The following is an 18,560-nucleotide window of genomic DNA, read 5'->3' on the forward strand; positions in this document are numbered from 1 at the left end:
TCTGGGGTGTCTCTGCTTTGCCCATCCCACCTGGAAGCTTTTTGGGGTGCTCTGGGGTTGCAGACAGAAAGAAGATACGCCATCCAACTTTGCATGCGTCTCCTTGGAAGCCATTTGCTCCGCTGAGAATCGTTTTGACCCATACATGGCCACAGTCCTAGAGAGACAACAGACGCAGTCTCTGCCAGTCCTGTCCCTTATTCTGCTAGAGCTGAAAGACCTTCGTCATCGCTTGTCCCTCCCTTGCACTGTGAAGCCCCTCTGACACCACTGGCAGAGCTCGGCCAGGCACCTGTCCCTGTTCACTTGGTTCCAGGCATTTGTGTCACCGCTGTTTTGAGCTGGGTCAGGAGCTGCTGCCACGAAGATAAGGGGGACTCTGTCACTCCTTTGGAAGCTGACTCTCTAGCTGGAGGATGGGGACCCTGAGTAGTTAAGACCGCAATGGTGACGTGGCTTGGTAGAGATCTGCACACTGGCGTGTTTTGGGGGCATAGAGGAGGGAAATCAGGAGGCCTTCCGGGAAGAGGGAGGCCTTTCAGGATCCTTGACGATTGCTGCCTCAAGTCTACTTTGTAGACGACAGGTACTATTACTAGTGTTACAATCAAAAAAAAGTTTATTTTCAAATTTTGCTTCATTTAATTTGGTTAGTAGAGACAGAATGCTAAAACCTGATGGTTTGCAGTTGTTATTTTGAAAACAAATTTAACCTTTCATTTTGAGATCGCTGTAGACGAACGTAGAGTAATGCAGGGGAATCACATGCCTCTTTCTCATGGTGAACTCATAGGTAGGTGTGGTGACTGGCAGCCGTACTCCCGACACTTGTGGAGGCCACAACCCCCTCTGCGCTTCCACTTCTTAGCAGTTTCACTGAAGTATTTTCCACCCTAACATTTTGGCTGTTGTCCTGTTTAGCAGGTGTTTTTCAAGTGTATTGTTGATCTTGTTGTCTGTTTGTTTTTAAGCATGCTTGGCCATGGATAGTGGGAAAAAAGGAAAGGAAAGGGAAGGAAGGGAAAGGAAGGAAGGAAGGAAGGAAGGAAGGAAATAGTAAAAAAAGAGGAAAGAGAATAGAAAAAGATCTGCCCTCCAGTTCTTGTGCTCTTAGCATTCCCTCTTCTATGTTTTCGTGGCCTTCCAAAATTGCTCACAAATCTCCAAATTCCAGATAAGAAAAGGAGCTGAGAACAGGAAGTGTGTGACCATTTTCAAGGTTCATTTCATGAACTTAGGTGAGACCTAGCGCTGGCCTGTGTCTGGGGCAATGACTACGTATGAGTGAAGCCTTTTTCTGCTCCATCTCTGCCTCTGGGCTGAAGGACTGCTGGCGTGAGCAGGCGTGAGAACACCCGGCCTCCTTCCTGAGCTGCTCTTCCCCTTCTGCCCACCTGCCAGGGTCCCAGCGAGATAGTGGACCTGCAGGATGTGTCAGGGAAGGAGGAAGGTGTGAGATCTCCTTTCTGCAGAATGGTTTGGAATTCACAGTCCCTGAAGGCAGAGGCTGGAGTAGGGATGCGGCAGGCTGGAGAAGCAGAGCAGGCACAGGGGAGAGGGGGCAGAGAACGAACTTCTGACTCTTCTTGGCCTCTTGGATGTTCTTATTATGCCACGGTACTTGGGGGCTGCTGGTGAGATTACTTCCTCCTTCCTGGGACCAGATACCTAAAAATAGCCAGTTAAGGGGGATGAGTTTATTTTGCTTGGGTTCTGAGGGATGCAGTCTGTCCCAGAAGCTAGGGAGTAGTGGCAGAAGGGCAAGGAGACTGGCTGCACAGCATCTCTCCTCGGGATGCAGAGACATGAATGCGGTGCTCAGTCCCTGCTCGACGGTGCTTCACTTCACTACTAAGGCTTGATTTTCTCTAAAGATGTTGAGCGGAGTATAACCATCTCATTTATCATACCTGAAAAGTTAGCAAATTCCTTGCTGTTATCAAGCATGAATTTTCCATTTTATGGCATGATTTTTTTTTTAGTACACATTTTATGGTTTACCTAAATCAGAGTACTTATTGAATTGACTGACATATCTCCAAGTCCCTGTTGGCTTAGTGGCCTCCTTGCCTCTCTTTTCTCACCTTGGAATTCACTTCATGAAGATGGAGGTGGTGCTTTGTCTTGTGGGCCAGTGATAATGGCAGAGAGTGATCAGCGTTAGAAAGGGATTAGAGATCATAAAGTGAACCGCCCCAGATGGAAGTCTCTAGAAGCCTTGAGGCATTCTTAGGGGAAGAACCTTCACTCCCCAGTCTCCATCTTCAGGCCAGGCCCTGAGGACTCTCCCCCTCTTCCCTAGCCTCCTCTGGGTAGGGGCGGAGGTGAGCAAGTGTCTGGTCCTTCAGACAGACACCTAAACACCATCATGGGGAGTGGGGGGAAAAGAAAAGGAAGGAAGGAAGGAAAGAAGGAAAGAAGGGGTGGGTGTCCTGGTTCTGACTGGGCTCCCAAGGGCTGTCCGAGGCCATAGTACCCCAGCATGGAGGTTCCCCGTCCAGGGCTGGCTGGTGGCACCCTGAACTCTCATGCCCATGCTGTGCCCCTCTTCTCACTTCCCTCTTGCTCACGTGTCTGTTTCTTCTCTCCTCCATGCTATGGCAGTGGTGCCCGGTGCTGATGAGACAATACTTGGTGCAGCCCCAGGCAGTGCTTTTCCAGGTAATTTCCTAGGGACCCGAACGACATCCGGTGCGCACTCTCTTGGGACACGTGCCTCAGAGTCTGTGGCTAGGGCTCCTCAACTGCTCAGAACTTGTCTCCAAAGTTGCTTTCCCTCTCCCATCCATCAGATTTTCATGAGCTTCCTGAAGGTAGGCAGCCAGGATTTAGAACGAAAACACCATTTCACCCTGTCTCACATGCATATAGCCTTTCCCGCTAGAATGGGTCCAGGAGAGACTGAGCTGGGACAAGAGTCCCATGCGATCTCTCCAAGCTTCATTTCTGTCTCCCATTGGGCCAAGATTTCGAATGACAGAGAAACATGAAGCATGCCCACTTCTCTGTTTCTCGGACTTCAGACATCAGAGAAGGCAGCTCTGAGTGTCTTTGTAACTCTGATGTTCAAGAGAGGGTGAGGCCCACCACGAACTGGAGTCTACTCTCTGTCAAGGAGGGCACACAGTCTGAACTGGTGGGCATGGCCTGTGGGGCCTTAGGGGTGTCTGTGGCTGCAGGCAGAGGGGTTTAGTTCTGTTGTTTGTACGGGACTGGGCAGTCTGTGAACTGCTGGCCTCGGTTACTGTTTGTTTCTGGGTCATGGAGGAGGACGGCAGCAGGGGCTCCCAGGAGAGGGAGCAGGAGCCTGATATGACAGCTTCAGACAGACTTTGCAGGGCTCAGAGAAGGAGAGAGTAGGGAACACAGCTGGGCTCTGTGACTGGGGGTGACTGGGATGGGGTGATGAGCCCAGAGTGTGGGTGTATCAACACATAGTGTGTGTCCGTTTGCACCCTCTACATTCACGTCCCCTTGGCTTCCCGACAGAGAAATGGAAGAAGACAGGAATTGCTACCAGGAACGGGGCACCAGGAGCCCTCTCTCATCTCTGGCTCATCTTTTACATCTTCTCATCCCCTGTTTTACAAGAGTGCATCTCTCCTAGGCCCCATTTTCCACAGAGGACTTGTCTGAGGCGATCTGAGGAGTGATCACGCATGTCTAAAGTCCGTCTGAAGGAGTCCAAATGTACCGTAGCGAAAAGGGGAGGCTGTTCTTCCAGGGCCCAGCAGCGGTGTGGTTCTGCTGGTCGAGCCCCGAGTTTGACTGAGCTTCCAGCGGCCAAAGCTAAAGGGGACCCACAGTGGGTTTCTAATGTGCTAGTTGTTTGGTCAGAGGCAAATGAACAACTCAGCATGGGAAATAACCTTTCCCCCCAGGGGATTAAGAGAGGGAAGGGCAAGGAGTTTGAATATTCTAATGGACAGTGTCTCCAGAGGTTAAAAAAATACCTTGGCGCGACCCTTTTCTTTTATTGTCTTTAATAAATGTGTTTCTCCAATGACTTTGACCAACACTGGGCAGGGACCCAGCTTTCCCATCACCTGGCCTGATGAGGCGTACGAGCAGGAGGAGGCAGGGCTACTGGGTCACTTGGAGCTCCTGTTTGAAAATTTTCTAGTTAATTCTTTTGTTTTCCTGCTTTTTGAGGTAGGATCTCACTGTGTAGCCCAAGCTAGCCTGGAACTCTGGATCCCCCTGCCTCATGGGTGCTAAGATTATTAGCATGGACTGGCATTCCTGGCCTCCAGTAAATTCTTGAGATCCGTAGTTTATGTCATGTGGATGGACAATTTATTCATTCATTAATTTATTCATTCATTCAATGCACACTTGCAGGGAGGCTGTAGGGAGGCCCTGCGTTCTGAAAGGAGTGAGACAAATAGCTGCTATAGATGTAGGTGTTATGACAGAGTCATGCAAGAAGCCACAGAGTGAGGAAGCCAAGGAGTGATGTTGTCGTTGGCCGGTACAGAACCAGGGATGGATTCACCAAGGAGGTCAGCTTTGAGCCGGGTCTTAGGGACAATGTAGAAGCTCTTTTCATACGGAGATGGCCCTCCAGACAGAGACAGATAGGAGCCTGGAATGTTGGAAGCCCAGCCGGTGGAAGCCCTGGAGATGGGAGAGAACACAGTAGCCCTTGAACATCACAAGCAGCTCCGAGGAGAGACTGGAGGAACAACTGAGCACCCCCATAAAAAATAGCAGCCTGCTCCTAGAGCGGAGGAAGAATTGTCAAATCCCAGCAGCAGCACTGGGCTCCTGCTGGGTGGAGACAGAGCTGCTAAAGCCTCCTTTGTGAGAACCATTGCCCACAAGCCTGAACTCCTCAGTGAGGTTCTTTCTCTTGCCCTCCTGAAAGCCGACCCGGTGCTTTAGTGACTGGCACAGTGAGCCTTCGCTGCGTGCCAAAAGTACCTAGTCTTGCGAACCCAACAGTTTGGAGCGACTCTGTGCACGCTGTCTGACACAGAACAAAATCAATTATTGGTTTCCACCTGGAAATTTAAATACATGAAGAAACAGGAAATCCCCATCAGCCACACTTTTGCAAATGGCTCTGTCTCCTAGGGGGCAACCTAAGCTTTCCCTATAGCCTCAGCTGCCAGCCATGGCTGCAGATAGAGTCCTGGAGACTGTGGCCAGGGAAGGTGAGGGCTGTGCTGACACTTGACTGGAGTGCTGAGGGCCTGGAGGAGCTGCTCGTTACTTAGCTTTGTTTCCATGGAAGAGATCCATGGTAGTCCAGTTCCAGCTGGCCTACCTTCGCATCCACTGCCTCAGCCAGTGCCCCATTCCCATCTGACTCCCTCCTTCCCTTCACCTCTCAGCTCTGCTCAATTGTTCCAACTCAAGGGACAGAGCTCGTTCAGCCCACCTCCAGAAACCCTTGCTGACCTACAAGAATGACTGGCCAGGTGCTTTCCTCTATCTAGGATGGGCTTTCTGGGGTGCTGCATCTTTCTCCGGGAGCTTGTGGAGGAGATCTTCTGTCTCACGCACCCGCATGCACGCAACAGGGCCCAGCATAGGTGAAGCAAACAGACACTCACTGTGCTCAGGTGCCACGCACCGCGCCCCCGTGTCTGTGCTCTGTGTGCTAGAACCCAGTTCGCAAGCTTCGGGCAAGGGGCTGGAGGTTGCGAATATTCACACAGAGACAGACTGACACACGGACCTCCAAACACTGGTTCAGAAAACCCCTTCTATTAACACCATGTAGGCTTAACTACACTGCAGTCAATGGCCAACAGGTGATAATCCCATCCTCTGATCCTCTAAACTAGGCACAGTTTCTAGTAATTTTAATTAGAAGGTTCTAGGAGGGAAGAGCAGCTGAAGGCCAGCACTCATTAATCCCCAAACACTCAGGCATCCAGGGAGAAACAGGAAGAGGAACTAGGACCCATGTCCAGGCATCCAGGAACTCTAGATGGTACCACCTCAAAAGAGACTCCCCCTAGAGGCATGGCAGTGCACTGCAGGAGGTAGCTGCCTCCGGGGAGCTTTTATCTCAGAAGCATTCTAGGGCATGAGCCGCAGTTCTGTCCTACAGGGAGGGAATCTGGACAGCGACCTTTCCCCAACAGCTCGCTGCTGCATGGAATGCAGAAATGCTCTTCAAATGCTGCTGTTTCTAACTCGCAGCAGGAAACGGATTTTCCTCTCTGCCCACTCATATGTGAACCACGATTTACAAAATAGGACTTAACTTTTCTAGGTGTAAAAGCCTTGGTCTCTGTTCTGTGCCTTCTAATTCTGCTACCCGTGAGCTAGGGATATAGCTCAGCCTGTAGAGCGCCTACCCGGCATGCGTGAAGCTCTAAGTTCAATCCCCAGCACGGCAGGAAATTGAGTGTTATGATCCATGCTCGCTGTCCTGACCCTGGGGAGCTGACTGTAGGAGGATCAGAAGTTCAAGGTCATTTTCAGCTACAAAGTAAGTTTAGGGTTAGCCTAGGCTACGTGAAACCCTTTTTCAAAACCACCCCCAAATAGCATCAAGAACCAGCTAAAAGAAAATAAAACAAAGAAATTCAGCTTTAAATAGTTGGAACCAACGGTTTGATTTCATCACTGTTACGGGTTGGGCCTCACAGTTAGAGAATCTTTAGGGTAGCTGTCAAGATGCTGGAGCGAGAGGGACCCATGTTTGCATCCTGGGCCCGAGGTGCTGTTCGGCTTTAAGTTCATCATGTTTCTTCTAGAATCGATGTCTCAAGCTTTTGCATTGAGACGTGGAATAACACAGCCCCCTTCATGGGCGGATCTTGGCTCGAGATGGAAGTCAGAGGTGAAGTCCCCGACACAGTGTTCTCTGGAAGCTGGGAAGGGCTGCTGAGCAGCATTACTGCCAGCTGAGGCCGAGGGCTGCAGTGGAGCCGAGAGAGACCGCAGGCCCTAGGGTCCTGAGGTCTGGCCCATTGAGGGCAGCCTGGGGCTTGTCAATCATCTTCCAGAAGAGGCTGATTTCAAAAACATGTAGCAAAGAATCCCTAGGCCTATAGCAGGCCCAGCTACTCCAAGGAGAAGCCAGGCTGGGGCCCGGGTCTACCTGCACCAGGGACCACTAGAAATCTGCAGTAATTAACATGGTGTGTTATTGGCACCGGGAGAGATAAATAGACCAATGAAACAGGATCCAGGCTGGAAAGCCATCTGTGCACACACGGAACCTTGATATATAGGTAAGGAGATGTACAAATCAGCAGGAAGAGATGGACTCTTTAATAACCAGCAATGGGCAACCGGTTATCCATTCAGAAATGGGGAGAAGGGAGAGATTAGATCTTTATACCAGACACAAAAATCAATCCCAGGTGGATTAGAGACCTAAATGCAAAAGGCAAAGGCACCTGATGGGGCCAGCTTCAGGTCTTGCCCAAACTCCCGAGGCACAAACATGGCCTCATGGGATGGAGTATGAAGCCTTGGGGAGGGGCACAGGGATGCTCATACAGAGTGACCTGTCACAGTGAAGACAGGAGCCGGCCTTGGCTATCTTCCCATCCCACCTCAGTGCCTTCTCCTCCTCTGGAAGGTCTTCTTCTGGGGACCATTCCTCAGGGGACACGTGTCCCGCTCCACCCGCTGGCCCTGCCAAGCGGTGCCGCAGAAATAGCAACCATCACTTTCCCAAGTACATGAGGAACTCCAAGTCACAGGCTCTCAGCCTCCTCACCCACCTACTACTGTCCCTGCCTGCCAAGTATGTCACCTTGAACAGACAGGATGTGACCGCCGTTAGCAAGGCCAGGCTCCAGAGAAGCCCCCGGCCAAAACTCGGTACACACAACCGAAACCTTTGTCTTTCAATGTTTGTAGTGGGATTTGGAAGGGGCGCGAAGACATGTCGTGTATGGTTATAATGTCATCTTTCTTTGAGTGGGAAGGTCCAGGCTGGTATTTTTTCTGCCTTCCATGGAAGCTATTCTGCAACGGCTTCAATGTCAAGGAAATGGCTCATCACAGGCTTAGATTTCATGAGTGACTTAAGAAAATAGACACGACTCCCTGCCAACACATTTGGTTGTCGTGGGTTTGATAAACTTGACGTCTGTGCCTGGAATGTTTAGCACACAAGTGTTCATCGGCTTCCAGAATCCAAAAGTCACTCGTCAAACTGTGACTCGGTTGGCTCTATGTGCTGTTAGGGCTGGGAACATCAGCTAGCCCCTGGATCGGGATTCTCTCTGATCTTCTAAGGACCCAGTCCTCTTTCTCTTGGACTCCAGTTTGTCCATCTGTGAAATGGGTCTGGATTGGGTGATTCCTCAAACTCCTTTTTAACACTTGTTTCTGGGGTCCCACCCTATTGTCTGAGAGCCCCCAAACCAGAAACCAGGCTGCCCCTGCCGTTGGCAAGTAGACTCTTACTTCTGCCTTGCTTGCTTTGACGCCCTCCCTGGCCTCTGGGGCTGAGCCGGAGTGTCTGTCGGTTAGATCTGACGTCTTGTGATGCTGTGTGAACTCCTGCCCATCTTTCCACCTGGGAACAGTGGTCGGTTCTGGAGACACGTGCTGCTCCGTTGAGCTGCATCTGCCCTTTCCGCCTGGGTTTCCCGGAACCTCTGTGGACAGATCATGGCCTTGCATCTGATCAGGGTGCCTCTAGGCTACATGCTGAGATGTCTGCTTCCTCTTTCAGACCACAGAGTATTCAGCCATGGCCTCACTGGCCGGAGGCCTGGACGACATGAAAGCTAACTTGACAAGCCCCACCCCTGCTGACATCGGAAGCAGCGTGCCAGGCCCGCAGTCCTACCCCATTGTTACAGGTGAGCATACCTGGATGGGAATTTAGGGGGGAAAGAAGAAGACAAGGGAAGGAGAGAGAGAGGGAGGGAGGGAGGGAGGGAGAGGAAGGGAGAGAGAGAGAGAGAGAGAGAGAGAGAGAGAGAGAGAGAGAGAATGTGAGGTTGGAAGTTGTTCTTTGTGCTTTTGGATATGACTGGCCTCTGCTTTAATGAGGTTAGAAGGTCCCAGCTCGGGTCAGGTGGCAGACTGCTGGGACACATGGGACACAGGTTGTGGCTGAAATGCGATATGACTGCGCACTGCTTCGCAAAACTAGAGGAGCCTGAGAGAGGCAGGGACTGCAGTCAGAGGGGCCCTGTGGTGGCGCCAGGCACTCAGAGGTCTGGGATTTCTTCCTTTCGCGAGCCAGGAAATTCTGGCATCACCTTCCAGGAGAAGAGGGACTCTGTGAGTCACCACTGGTGCTTCAGATTTCCAGTCTGAGGCTGCGCACAGAAGGGCTAGGAGGGACTGGGTGCGTGCCAAGCAGCTGGCTTTTCTGGCAGCCTCCATTATCGCCATCAGAGTGAAAATTAAGAGTAGGGGCCTCAGGCTGGTGGTGCCACTCAGCCAGGGCTCTGCCCAGCATGTGCAGGGCCTGAGTTCTGTCCCTAGTGCAGGCCTTCACCCTCTGCAGGGTTCCAACCTGTCCTGTGCCAACTATCTTGGGTGAGCTGTACCAGAAGTCCAGCTGTGGTCTTCCAATCTGTATGCTGGGAACAGTGACAATGGCTGTAGTATGGGACTCTTGTGAGGATGGCCAGGTCCCCACGCACGAGGCACTTGGATTCTTGCCCAGCACAAAGTAATTAGCCAGCAAGTGTGTCTGCTGTGACTCCCCGGAGCCCTCTCATGCTGGTCACTGTAGGACTCGCTACTGTGGGAGATTCCCTTCTCCAGCCCAGTACTGTGGAGCCCTGGAATGGTCACTACAGCCAGCTCTGGGAGGGTCTCTCACCCAGGAGGCAGGAGGGTCTCCAGATTATGAAACAGACAGATAGTAGGGGCTGGCAGGCTATACTTGGGCTGGAACTTGGGATCCAACCAGAGATGGCAAGATGTCCTCATTGACTGATGGTCATAACCTGAAAGTAGCGACAGAACCAAGAAATTCTCATGTATTTGAAGCAGAAGGATGAACGAGGCAAATCTAAGGCCCAAGGGTCCCTTAGTGATGAGAAAAGAGATCTGTCTCTGAGACCTAACAACCAAATCAGCTCTGGGGCTCAGGGTAAAAACAACCAAGCCCTGTGTGCAGGTCTGGGTACCACATGAGCGTTGGGCAGAGAAAGAATGACTTGGTACTCGGTTTAGCTAAGCTGGGGAACAGCCTGAAGCCAGCTGAGCTTCAGGGAGGAGGTGAACAGAAGGGATGCCAGCCAGGGAGCTGCAGATGGGTGAGGTGTTTCCCGAGGACCCCTGCCGGGGTTCACTAGGGACCTCCATGACAATAGCTGTTATACAGGGGCAGAAACCAAGCTCAAATGTGCCCACTGTATGGAGTAAGAAACTGAGTTACAGCCACCCTAGCCGCCTAGGAAACTGTACTGCAGAGGAAAAGTTTGGGGCAGGATTTAAGAAGTGGGTTTGGGCGCATGCTTATTTAGCTGGTTAATAGTCCAGTGAACACTGAGGCTAAGATTCTTGTCTGTGGGAACGAGATGCATGCTTGCTAGCTAAGGCTAATCTAGCCTTCAGATAATTCTAATTGGGCCTCATGGGGCTTTCAGAAAATTTGAGCCAAGACTTAAAAAAAAAAAAGTCTTCTGATTTTTCAAAATATTAGAAGATCTGGCACCATTGGGTCGTAGTCCCTTGGACCATGGCAGGTTGGGGCTCAGTGGCAGCAGATCCCCAAACAGGCCTCCATGGTTCCCAGTCAAAGGCCACCACATTCACGTTAGAAACCATGCATAGAAAGGAGTGTGTATTATACTTGGATCCGCAGAGTTGCAATTGAAAAGGCCAGCAGCATGCTACAGGGGCTCCCAGACCTGCAGAAGGCTGCGGGGGGACCAGGAGTAAGATACATGGATTGGTTTTCAGAACCCTGGACCAGACATTAGTTTGTATTTATTTGAATTTCTTCATTTTTAAAGTCACATTATAGCACAGAAACGGAGTATAAACATCTCTGACCAAAATTAGGGCTATGCTTAGTTTTGAAATGTCAGGGGCCTTCTAGAATGGGGCATGGGAGGGTACACCTATGGTATCCAGCACTCAGGAGTCTGAGCTGGAAGATCAGGAATTGGAGGCCGGCCTGGGCTGCATAGTAAGACCTAACTTCAAAACACAAAAGCAAACATACAAAATGGAAGGCATATTCCGATTATCAGCATAATCATTAGCTTTCTTATAAAGAAGTAATATTTAGCAAAATAGGAGAACAAACCCTTCAACAACAATATATATGATCCCAGAGAATAAATTTAGCTTTAGAACCACAGTGACAGAACAGAACAATGAAGAGATGCTTCTTTCTAGACTGACTGTCAGAAAGGCGTCCACTCCCAAGTCACCGCTTACCGTAAAGCAACCCCAAGGAAAGCACAATAGACTTTAAGGAAAATCGTCAAAATTGTGCTAAATGCTGGCTAAATAAACACTGCAGGGTAGCTAGAAATGTTCTGAAGTAAAGAAATAAGTAGGGCATTCCAAAACATATGGCAAGGTAACAAGGGGCCAGTAAGATCAGTCAGTGGGTAAAGTGCTTGCTGTCCAACACACACGCATACACACACACACACACACACACACACACACACACATACACATATGCAAACACACACGCATACAAACACACAACCCACAACCAACCAACCAAAAATAATGAATGTAATAAAATTTTAAATAAGAACAAAAATGTGTGATAATTCTATAGTACCTAAACCTATTGTAGAAGTTAAGGTTTCAAACATATGGGCTGGGCTGGACAGCGCAGAAACAGGTCCAAATCTATGTGGCCAGATCCCCATTTCACTGTCTCCATGGGAACAAATGGGTTGAGTTAACAGATATGCTAACTAGCCAGATTTAGTTATGACACCTTGTGCTGTTTGTATATCAAAACATCACAGTGTACCCCTAAACATGTGTATTTATGTATCATTTATAACAAATTCCAGTTAGTCAAAACTTTTTAAAAAAGTCATAATAAACTAGTACAAAAAATCTTACAGAAGATTATAATCTTAGTGTAGAAAAGGCCTTTAAAAATGTTTCAAATGCAAATGATTGAAAAATGTTAAAAGCCTTTCATATGTAAAAACATGCAAAGACAAAAATAAAAACTATGGTAGGGAATGTAATGCAGATGATAAAAGTTAGTTTGTTTAATATGTAAAGAACTTTTGTGTACACAAAAAATATTGCTAAGCACCATTTTTATATGTTTGTGTGTGTGCCTGCTTATTTGTATGTGCACCATATGTGTGCAGGTGCCCAAATAGGGCACCAGGGCCCCTGAAACTAAAGTGACTGGTTTTTGTGAGCAGCCTGGTGTGGGCTCTGAGAACCAAATCTGGGTTCTCTAAGAGTAACAGTTCCCTTAACTGTGGAGCCATCTCTCTAGCCTCTGTAAAAAGGGTTTTTAAAAACAAATAAGGCCGGGCAGTGATGGTATACGCTGTATGCCTTTAATCCCAGCACTTGGGAGGCAGAGGCAGGTGGATCTCTGTGAGTTCGAGGTTAGCCCAGCTCTACAGAATGAATGCCAGGACAGGTTCCAAAGCTACAGAGAAACCCTGTCTCAAAAGAAACAAAAATAAAACGAACAAACAAATACATAAAAACAAATAAGAAGGGGGCGGGAGAGATGACTCAGCAATTAAGAGCACACTCTGCTCTTGCAGAGGACCCGACTTCCAATCCCAGCACTAGTGTACACATACCCTACACACATACTGATGTACACACATAATTAAAAATAACAAAAATAAACATTTTCAAAATTAATAAAAATAACCTGTAAAGAAACTAGGCAGCGGATGGGTAGTTTATTGGCAAAAGCACAGTGCCTCCAGAGTGTGTAGGGAGATGAACACCTGCCCTGATGTCTAAAGCTGCAAGTTAAAACAGCCAAGAGATGCTGGATACCAATAGCTCTGGGTTAAGGCTTGGTGTCGGAAAGGGAATAAGGGAAGGTATTTTCATATATTTCTATAGGAACATAAATAGATGTAATTCCTTTTAGAGGAAAACTTGGCAATGTCTATCAAAGTTTTAAGTACATTTGAGTACCCTCTGACTCAGAAGTTTTCAGTTCCCTTTAAAGAACTCCTTCTCCAGACCTGCAATGATGGCTTTGCCTGTCATATATAACGGCAAATAAATAGAACCAAAGCAGACTCTGCAATAGAAAACTGGCTGAGTAGATTATGGTGCTTTCACACCGCGCAGTATTGTGCCACCCTGAAAAGATAGACAAGGGGCTGGAGAGATGGTTGGTGATTAAGAGTGCTCGAGTCCTCCCAGAAGACCTAGGATCTCTTCTCGGCATCCATATCAGGAGCTTACAGCCTCCAAAAACTGAAACTGCGGCTCAGGGGACCTATCTCTCACCTCAACACACACACACACACACACACACACACACACACACACACACACACACACACACGAAGAGCTAGGGGCCCAAGAAATGGCTCAGTGGTTAAGAGCATTGCTGCCCTTGCAGAGGACGCAGGTTTGGGTCCCAGCACCCATCAGAGGGCTCACACCTGCCGGAAACTCCAGCGCCCTCTTCTGGGCTCCACGCAGGCACCTGCATGAACATGGTACACGTAGAGTCAAACGGGTGCACACAAGTGATAATAAATGTTTTTCAAAGGAGAGCTATCTGCACCAACGTGAATGTCTAAGGCATACATTTGATTAAAAAACAAATTGTAGAGGAATAAAGTATGAGCCCATATGTAAAATACAATACAGCATTTTTAAAGATGCAAAACATAACACAGCTAAAAACTATCGTACTGCCTTTAGTGGAACCATTGAGCTCACGTAGTAGATGCATACATGCACACACATCCTGTGTAGCAGATGCTTGTACATGAGTCTCAGTAGGAGGCCTCTGCACCCCTTCCCTGTGTTATCACAGTGGGGTTTTCTGCAAATGTTTGCAGACCCCCCCATTATATTCTTGATATCTAAGTTTACGAAGATTGTAGCCTGTTGTCTTGGTTACCTTTCTGTTACTTTGATAAGACACCACGACAGAGGCAACATATAAAAGAAAGCATTCAGTGGGGCTAATGGTTTCCGAAGGTTCAAGCTCATGACCGTCATGGTAGAGAGTCTGGCAGCAGGCAGGCAGGCATGACACTGAGGCAGGAGCTTAGAGCCTGCATCCTGATCCACACATAGGAGGCTGAGAAAGAGACACCGGGAATGGTGTTGGCTTTTGAGATCTCAAACTCACCCCCAGTGACACACCTCTTCCATCAAGGCCGCATCTCCTAACCCTTCCCAAACAGTTCCACCACCAACTGGACACTAAGCATTCAAATAGCTGAGCCTGTGGGGGCCATTCCCATCCAAACCACCACACCTCTTTTCACATCTACTTTTAAATAAAATCAGAACAGCGCCTGGACTATGAAGCACGGGAGGAGCCAAGTGATGTGTGTCTGTGGTCCACATCCTGAACGCCCGTACTGCGGACATAATGAGGTGACCCAGGGCTTTCCCGTACACAGAACACACGCACGAATGGGTATGGGTGGGGGACTTATATGGGCTCATCCTGGCATTATGGTTTACCAGCAGGTTGAGGAACTCCTAGCACAGCTCCAAGTGAGACACAGCAGCTCGGGTCCTAGGAAGTCTGAGGTCTGTGAAGACTGGAGGTGGCAGGTTCACACTTACGTGGAAATGACGTGTAGTTCCCAATTCAAACGACTGTAAACAGGTTTTTACCTACTTGAATGTTTGGTGGGACAAGGCCATAGTGAAGGAAAAAGAGAAACATGGTCCATCTGTCGGCCAACAATGCCCCTCAGCGTGGAAAACAAACCGCACAAACGTTCCAGACCTCGAAAGAAAGGCTCCAGAGCTGCTGGGCCCCAGATCTCTTCATTTACCTCAGCCCGTGTTAGTGGCTGTGTTGGTGGCCGTTGATCCGCCTGTCCACGTCTGTCCATCTTTCCTGGCCACAAAGAGAATGGGGGATGGGAGTCCCCGAGTTACCCCCATCCCTGCATCCATATGCCAGGCAGCCCAAGGAAGGTCTCATTAGAGCCCGAGTCAGTCTCTCCGCACCATTTATATGCTGCATTAAATATTAAGCTAAACCCTGCTCTGCCAGCCAGGGCCACGCTTCAGAAAGCACTCACCATCTGCAAATTTGGTGACATGACCAGCCAGTTCCTGCTCTGTCAGCAGTTTAGGCCGGTTCTGATTGGGACTAATTACCTGCAGGTGTGTCCTTGGGCCCCAGGCCTGCTGATGGGGCAGCTACTGGGTTTACCTACCTACAAAAGGGCATGGCGGGTATGGGGCCAGGCTCCTAGCTTCTGCCTGCCTCCCCACTGGTCAAAGAGCTGACAGTCTCGCCCCCAAGCTGGGCCTCCCTGACCTTTTTGAGAATAAAGGAGTTAGGCCAACATATGTCCCTGTGGTCTCTTCCCTGGGGACCAGGTCTTTGCATCAGCAGATTGGAATGGCAGGACACCGAGGAAGGCCTCCTTTGGCCCACATTGGTAGTGGCCTGCGATCTGAGACATCCCTGACATTGTTCCCATCAATCCACAGAGGCCCTTCTATAACACGGTGGGTGAGACCCACAAAGGTAGAGAGAGTAGCTGCCAAGTACCCACGTCTCCATCCAGCTCTGCCTGCTACATTTAATGTTTGGAGCATTAGGACCCCAGACACTCTTGTGCTTTCTTGTTCTGAGCAGGAGCTGAGGCTAGAGGAAGGAGCTCAGAACAGGAGCCAGAAGGAAGGAGTTGAGTCTATGCTTGCCACTAAGTGCTCTTATGTTGGGGGCAGAGTCAGTGTCCTCTGTAAGCTTCGGTTTTTCTAGTTATGAAATGGGAGAATGACCATTTCTGTCGCCTGCCTTCGATGCTTAGGGGTTTGTCTTGGCTTTTCATTTCTGGTTTGTGATACTGGTGATGCCAGCAAGATCCACTGCATCTTCGGCAAGAGCTCGGTGGTGGTGATGTCTGTATTGGCGTCTGGCATCTTGTGAGGATATTTTGAGTGTACCTTGATTAGTGCTAAGCATGGTGCTTAATATACTTAATATATATCTTGGTTCTTGCATAAATGAGTCTGTTCCCTCCATCCTTGGTGTATAACACAGACTATCCCAGTGCCAGTTATCTATGGGGGAGGGTAGGGAGCAAACTCTTGGGGACTCTCAAAGGGTCCTTATTCTGCCTGCACACATCCAGAAAGAGGCTCAGGACATTTGTTGTCAGGACATCTGACTGAGGGGCAGGAAGTACAAGGGCCTGAGTGCAGTCAGGAATGTTTTCTCGTGTGTGTGTCTTGTAGTTCTGTGTGTGTGCTCATGTGGGTGTGCACACCTGTGTGTTCTGACACACGTGCATGCATAAACGTGGAGGTCAGAGGTTGATGCTGGGTGTCGTTCTCGATCCTTCTTGACCTTGCTTTTCAACTGGAGATTTTCACTGTACCCGGAGTTCACAAACTCAGCTGTGCTGGCTGGCCATGGAGCTCCGGGATTCGCCTGTCTCTGCCTACTCAGCGCGGGGATTACGGGGTGAATACTACCCCACCTTTTAAACACACAGCGTTAGGGAGATGAGCTCAGGCCCTCATGCTTGTGCAGCAAGCAATGGACAATCTCCCCCTTCTGAGAAACACTAAAAACCTCTACATTGCTTTTGGCCTGTGAACTGAGGGACTTGGACCCTTGGGGGGCAATCTTCAGGGTTGGATCCAGGCCCCTGGTGGGCGACCCCCTCATACTGAGCGACTCTGGAGCTTTTCTAAGGAGGCTTCCTGCTCAGATGTGCTCTGCTTCTCACTCAGGCTCCTGCTGGCTAGCTGCCAGGCAGCTCTGAACAACCAATTGTTCATCCTTCCATGGGGAACACCTCCTTTGACCCACTTTTTAGGAGGCGTGTGGAGGCTCATCAGACACAGCTAAATACCTCTTCCCTCAGAGTGGAGTCATAATGAAAAATGAAAGCAAGACTCTGAGAAATGTCTGTGTACCCAGGTTGCTGAAAAGGGCTGGGGGAAAAGACAGTGAAAGTCATAATACCGCATGAGAGCTGGGACCCAGTGCTGGGCCATCAGCTTCCAGTGGGAGAAAATGGGCTGTGGAAGTGGCTTCGTGCCTTGGAAAGGGTGATATCAGTAGCTACTCATTCTGTGGGGTCCCTGGGGACAGTCTCTGCCCTCACTGGGTGTGACTGCATGTGAGGGTGGTGTGGGGGTGGCATTTACAGTCAACACAGAATGAACACACAGTGCAGTTTCATAATGTCAGGAGCTTGGGGCAAAACCCAAAGGAGAGATTATCGAAAGGCTGGGTGGGGAGTGGGCTGAGGTGGTGAATCAGTCTCCCCAGAAGGCCAGCATGTGATCAGAGATGTCAGATATGAGAAGTTTTGGGATTATTTGGGGAAAACACACTTCCAGCAGAAGACACAGCCCCAGAAAGTGTCCTGTAAATGTACATATGAGAGAACAAGGGGCCTAAGGGGTGGGGCCATTTCTCAGTTCCCTCTCAACTGCCAGTTGGGCCCAGCCTATAACTCAGACCTTGGGGTTTCTCGGACTTAGTAGAAACTACCAAGCAGGGTAGTGGGACTCTTTACATAGCCCTGCACAATTCCTTACAAAACTGGGTCACCTCTGCTACCAGTGACCTTACTATCTCAAGAGCAAAGAACCTTCGTATGGTACATGCTGGAAGCTGCCTTCCGTTGAAGCCCCTTCAGGTTAGGAGCTGAGGATACTGCAGTCTAGGCTGGCATCTGTGCTGTGAACTCACACACCTAAGCATTGCCCCAGATATTTCTCAGCTTGGCATGTGCCCTTGGCCTATGTCTACCCCAAAGAGTTTTTGATGTGCATAACATGTTTTTAACACTAAAACTGTCACCTTTCATCCTGAAGATCAGAGAAAGATCCAAAATGTCCACCAGGAGGAGACATATAAAGTCCACAGTGGCTTTATGGGGAGGGCTCTTTGGGGTTATTAGTATTATGCATTTTCTGTGACTTGCGAGGCAGAGAGCACTGCACACAATAGGCTGCCTTTTGTGTAACTGTGCACTTGGACACTATAAATGCATGCTTGTATTTGTGCATCCTACACCCTGGAAGGCACCTCAGGCACACACGACCAGGTTTAAGCACAGAGTGTGAAAAGAGTACGTTATTATTGAGCCATTTATATCTGCAAAGATGTTAGTGTTGTGTGTGCGTATGCACACACATGCACACGCGCGCGCGCGCACACACACACACAAGCCATGGCACTCACATGCAGGTCAGAGGACACTCCCCTGGAGTGGGTCTCTCCTCCCAGCCATACGGAAGTTCTAGAGATTGAACTCAGGTCACCAGGCTTGCTTGGCAAGAGCCTTCACCCACAGAACCACCTTGAAATCCCTGTTTACATTTTTAAGCTTCTGAATGTTGTCTATTTAGCAACTACCAAAATAGTCTAAAAGTGGCCTCAATAAAATCAGAGGATTAGACCTAAAGAATAAAACACCTCTCTTAGCAGGGCAGTGGTGGTACACACCTTTAGTCCCAGCACTCAGGAGGCA

The 18,560-nt window shown here is 49.3% G+C and overlaps 1 protein-coding gene across 5 annotated transcripts in view; it reads left to right on the forward strand.

Annotated features, from left to right (window-relative positions):
- Pax5 (paired box 5) overlaps window positions 1–18,560 on the forward strand; it is a 186,733-nt gene that overhangs the window by 94,573 nt on the left and 73,600 nt on the right. For all 5 annotated transcript variants that reach the window (XM_087897152.1, XM_087897156.1, XM_087897153.1 and 2 more), the window contains one exon: window positions 8,654–8,783. In XM_087897152.1, the coding sequence (XP_087753278.1) occupies window positions 8,654–8,783 (130 nt within the window). The remainder of the gene's footprint in view (window positions 1–8,653; window positions 8,784–18,560) is intronic.

This window comes from Myodes glareolus, chromosome 16 (genome assembly GCF_982192425.1).
Source record: "Myodes glareolus chromosome 16, mMyoGla1.1, whole genome shotgun sequence".
NCBI classification, from domain to species: domain Eukaryota; kingdom Metazoa; phylum Chordata; class Mammalia; order Rodentia; family Cricetidae; genus Myodes; species Myodes glareolus.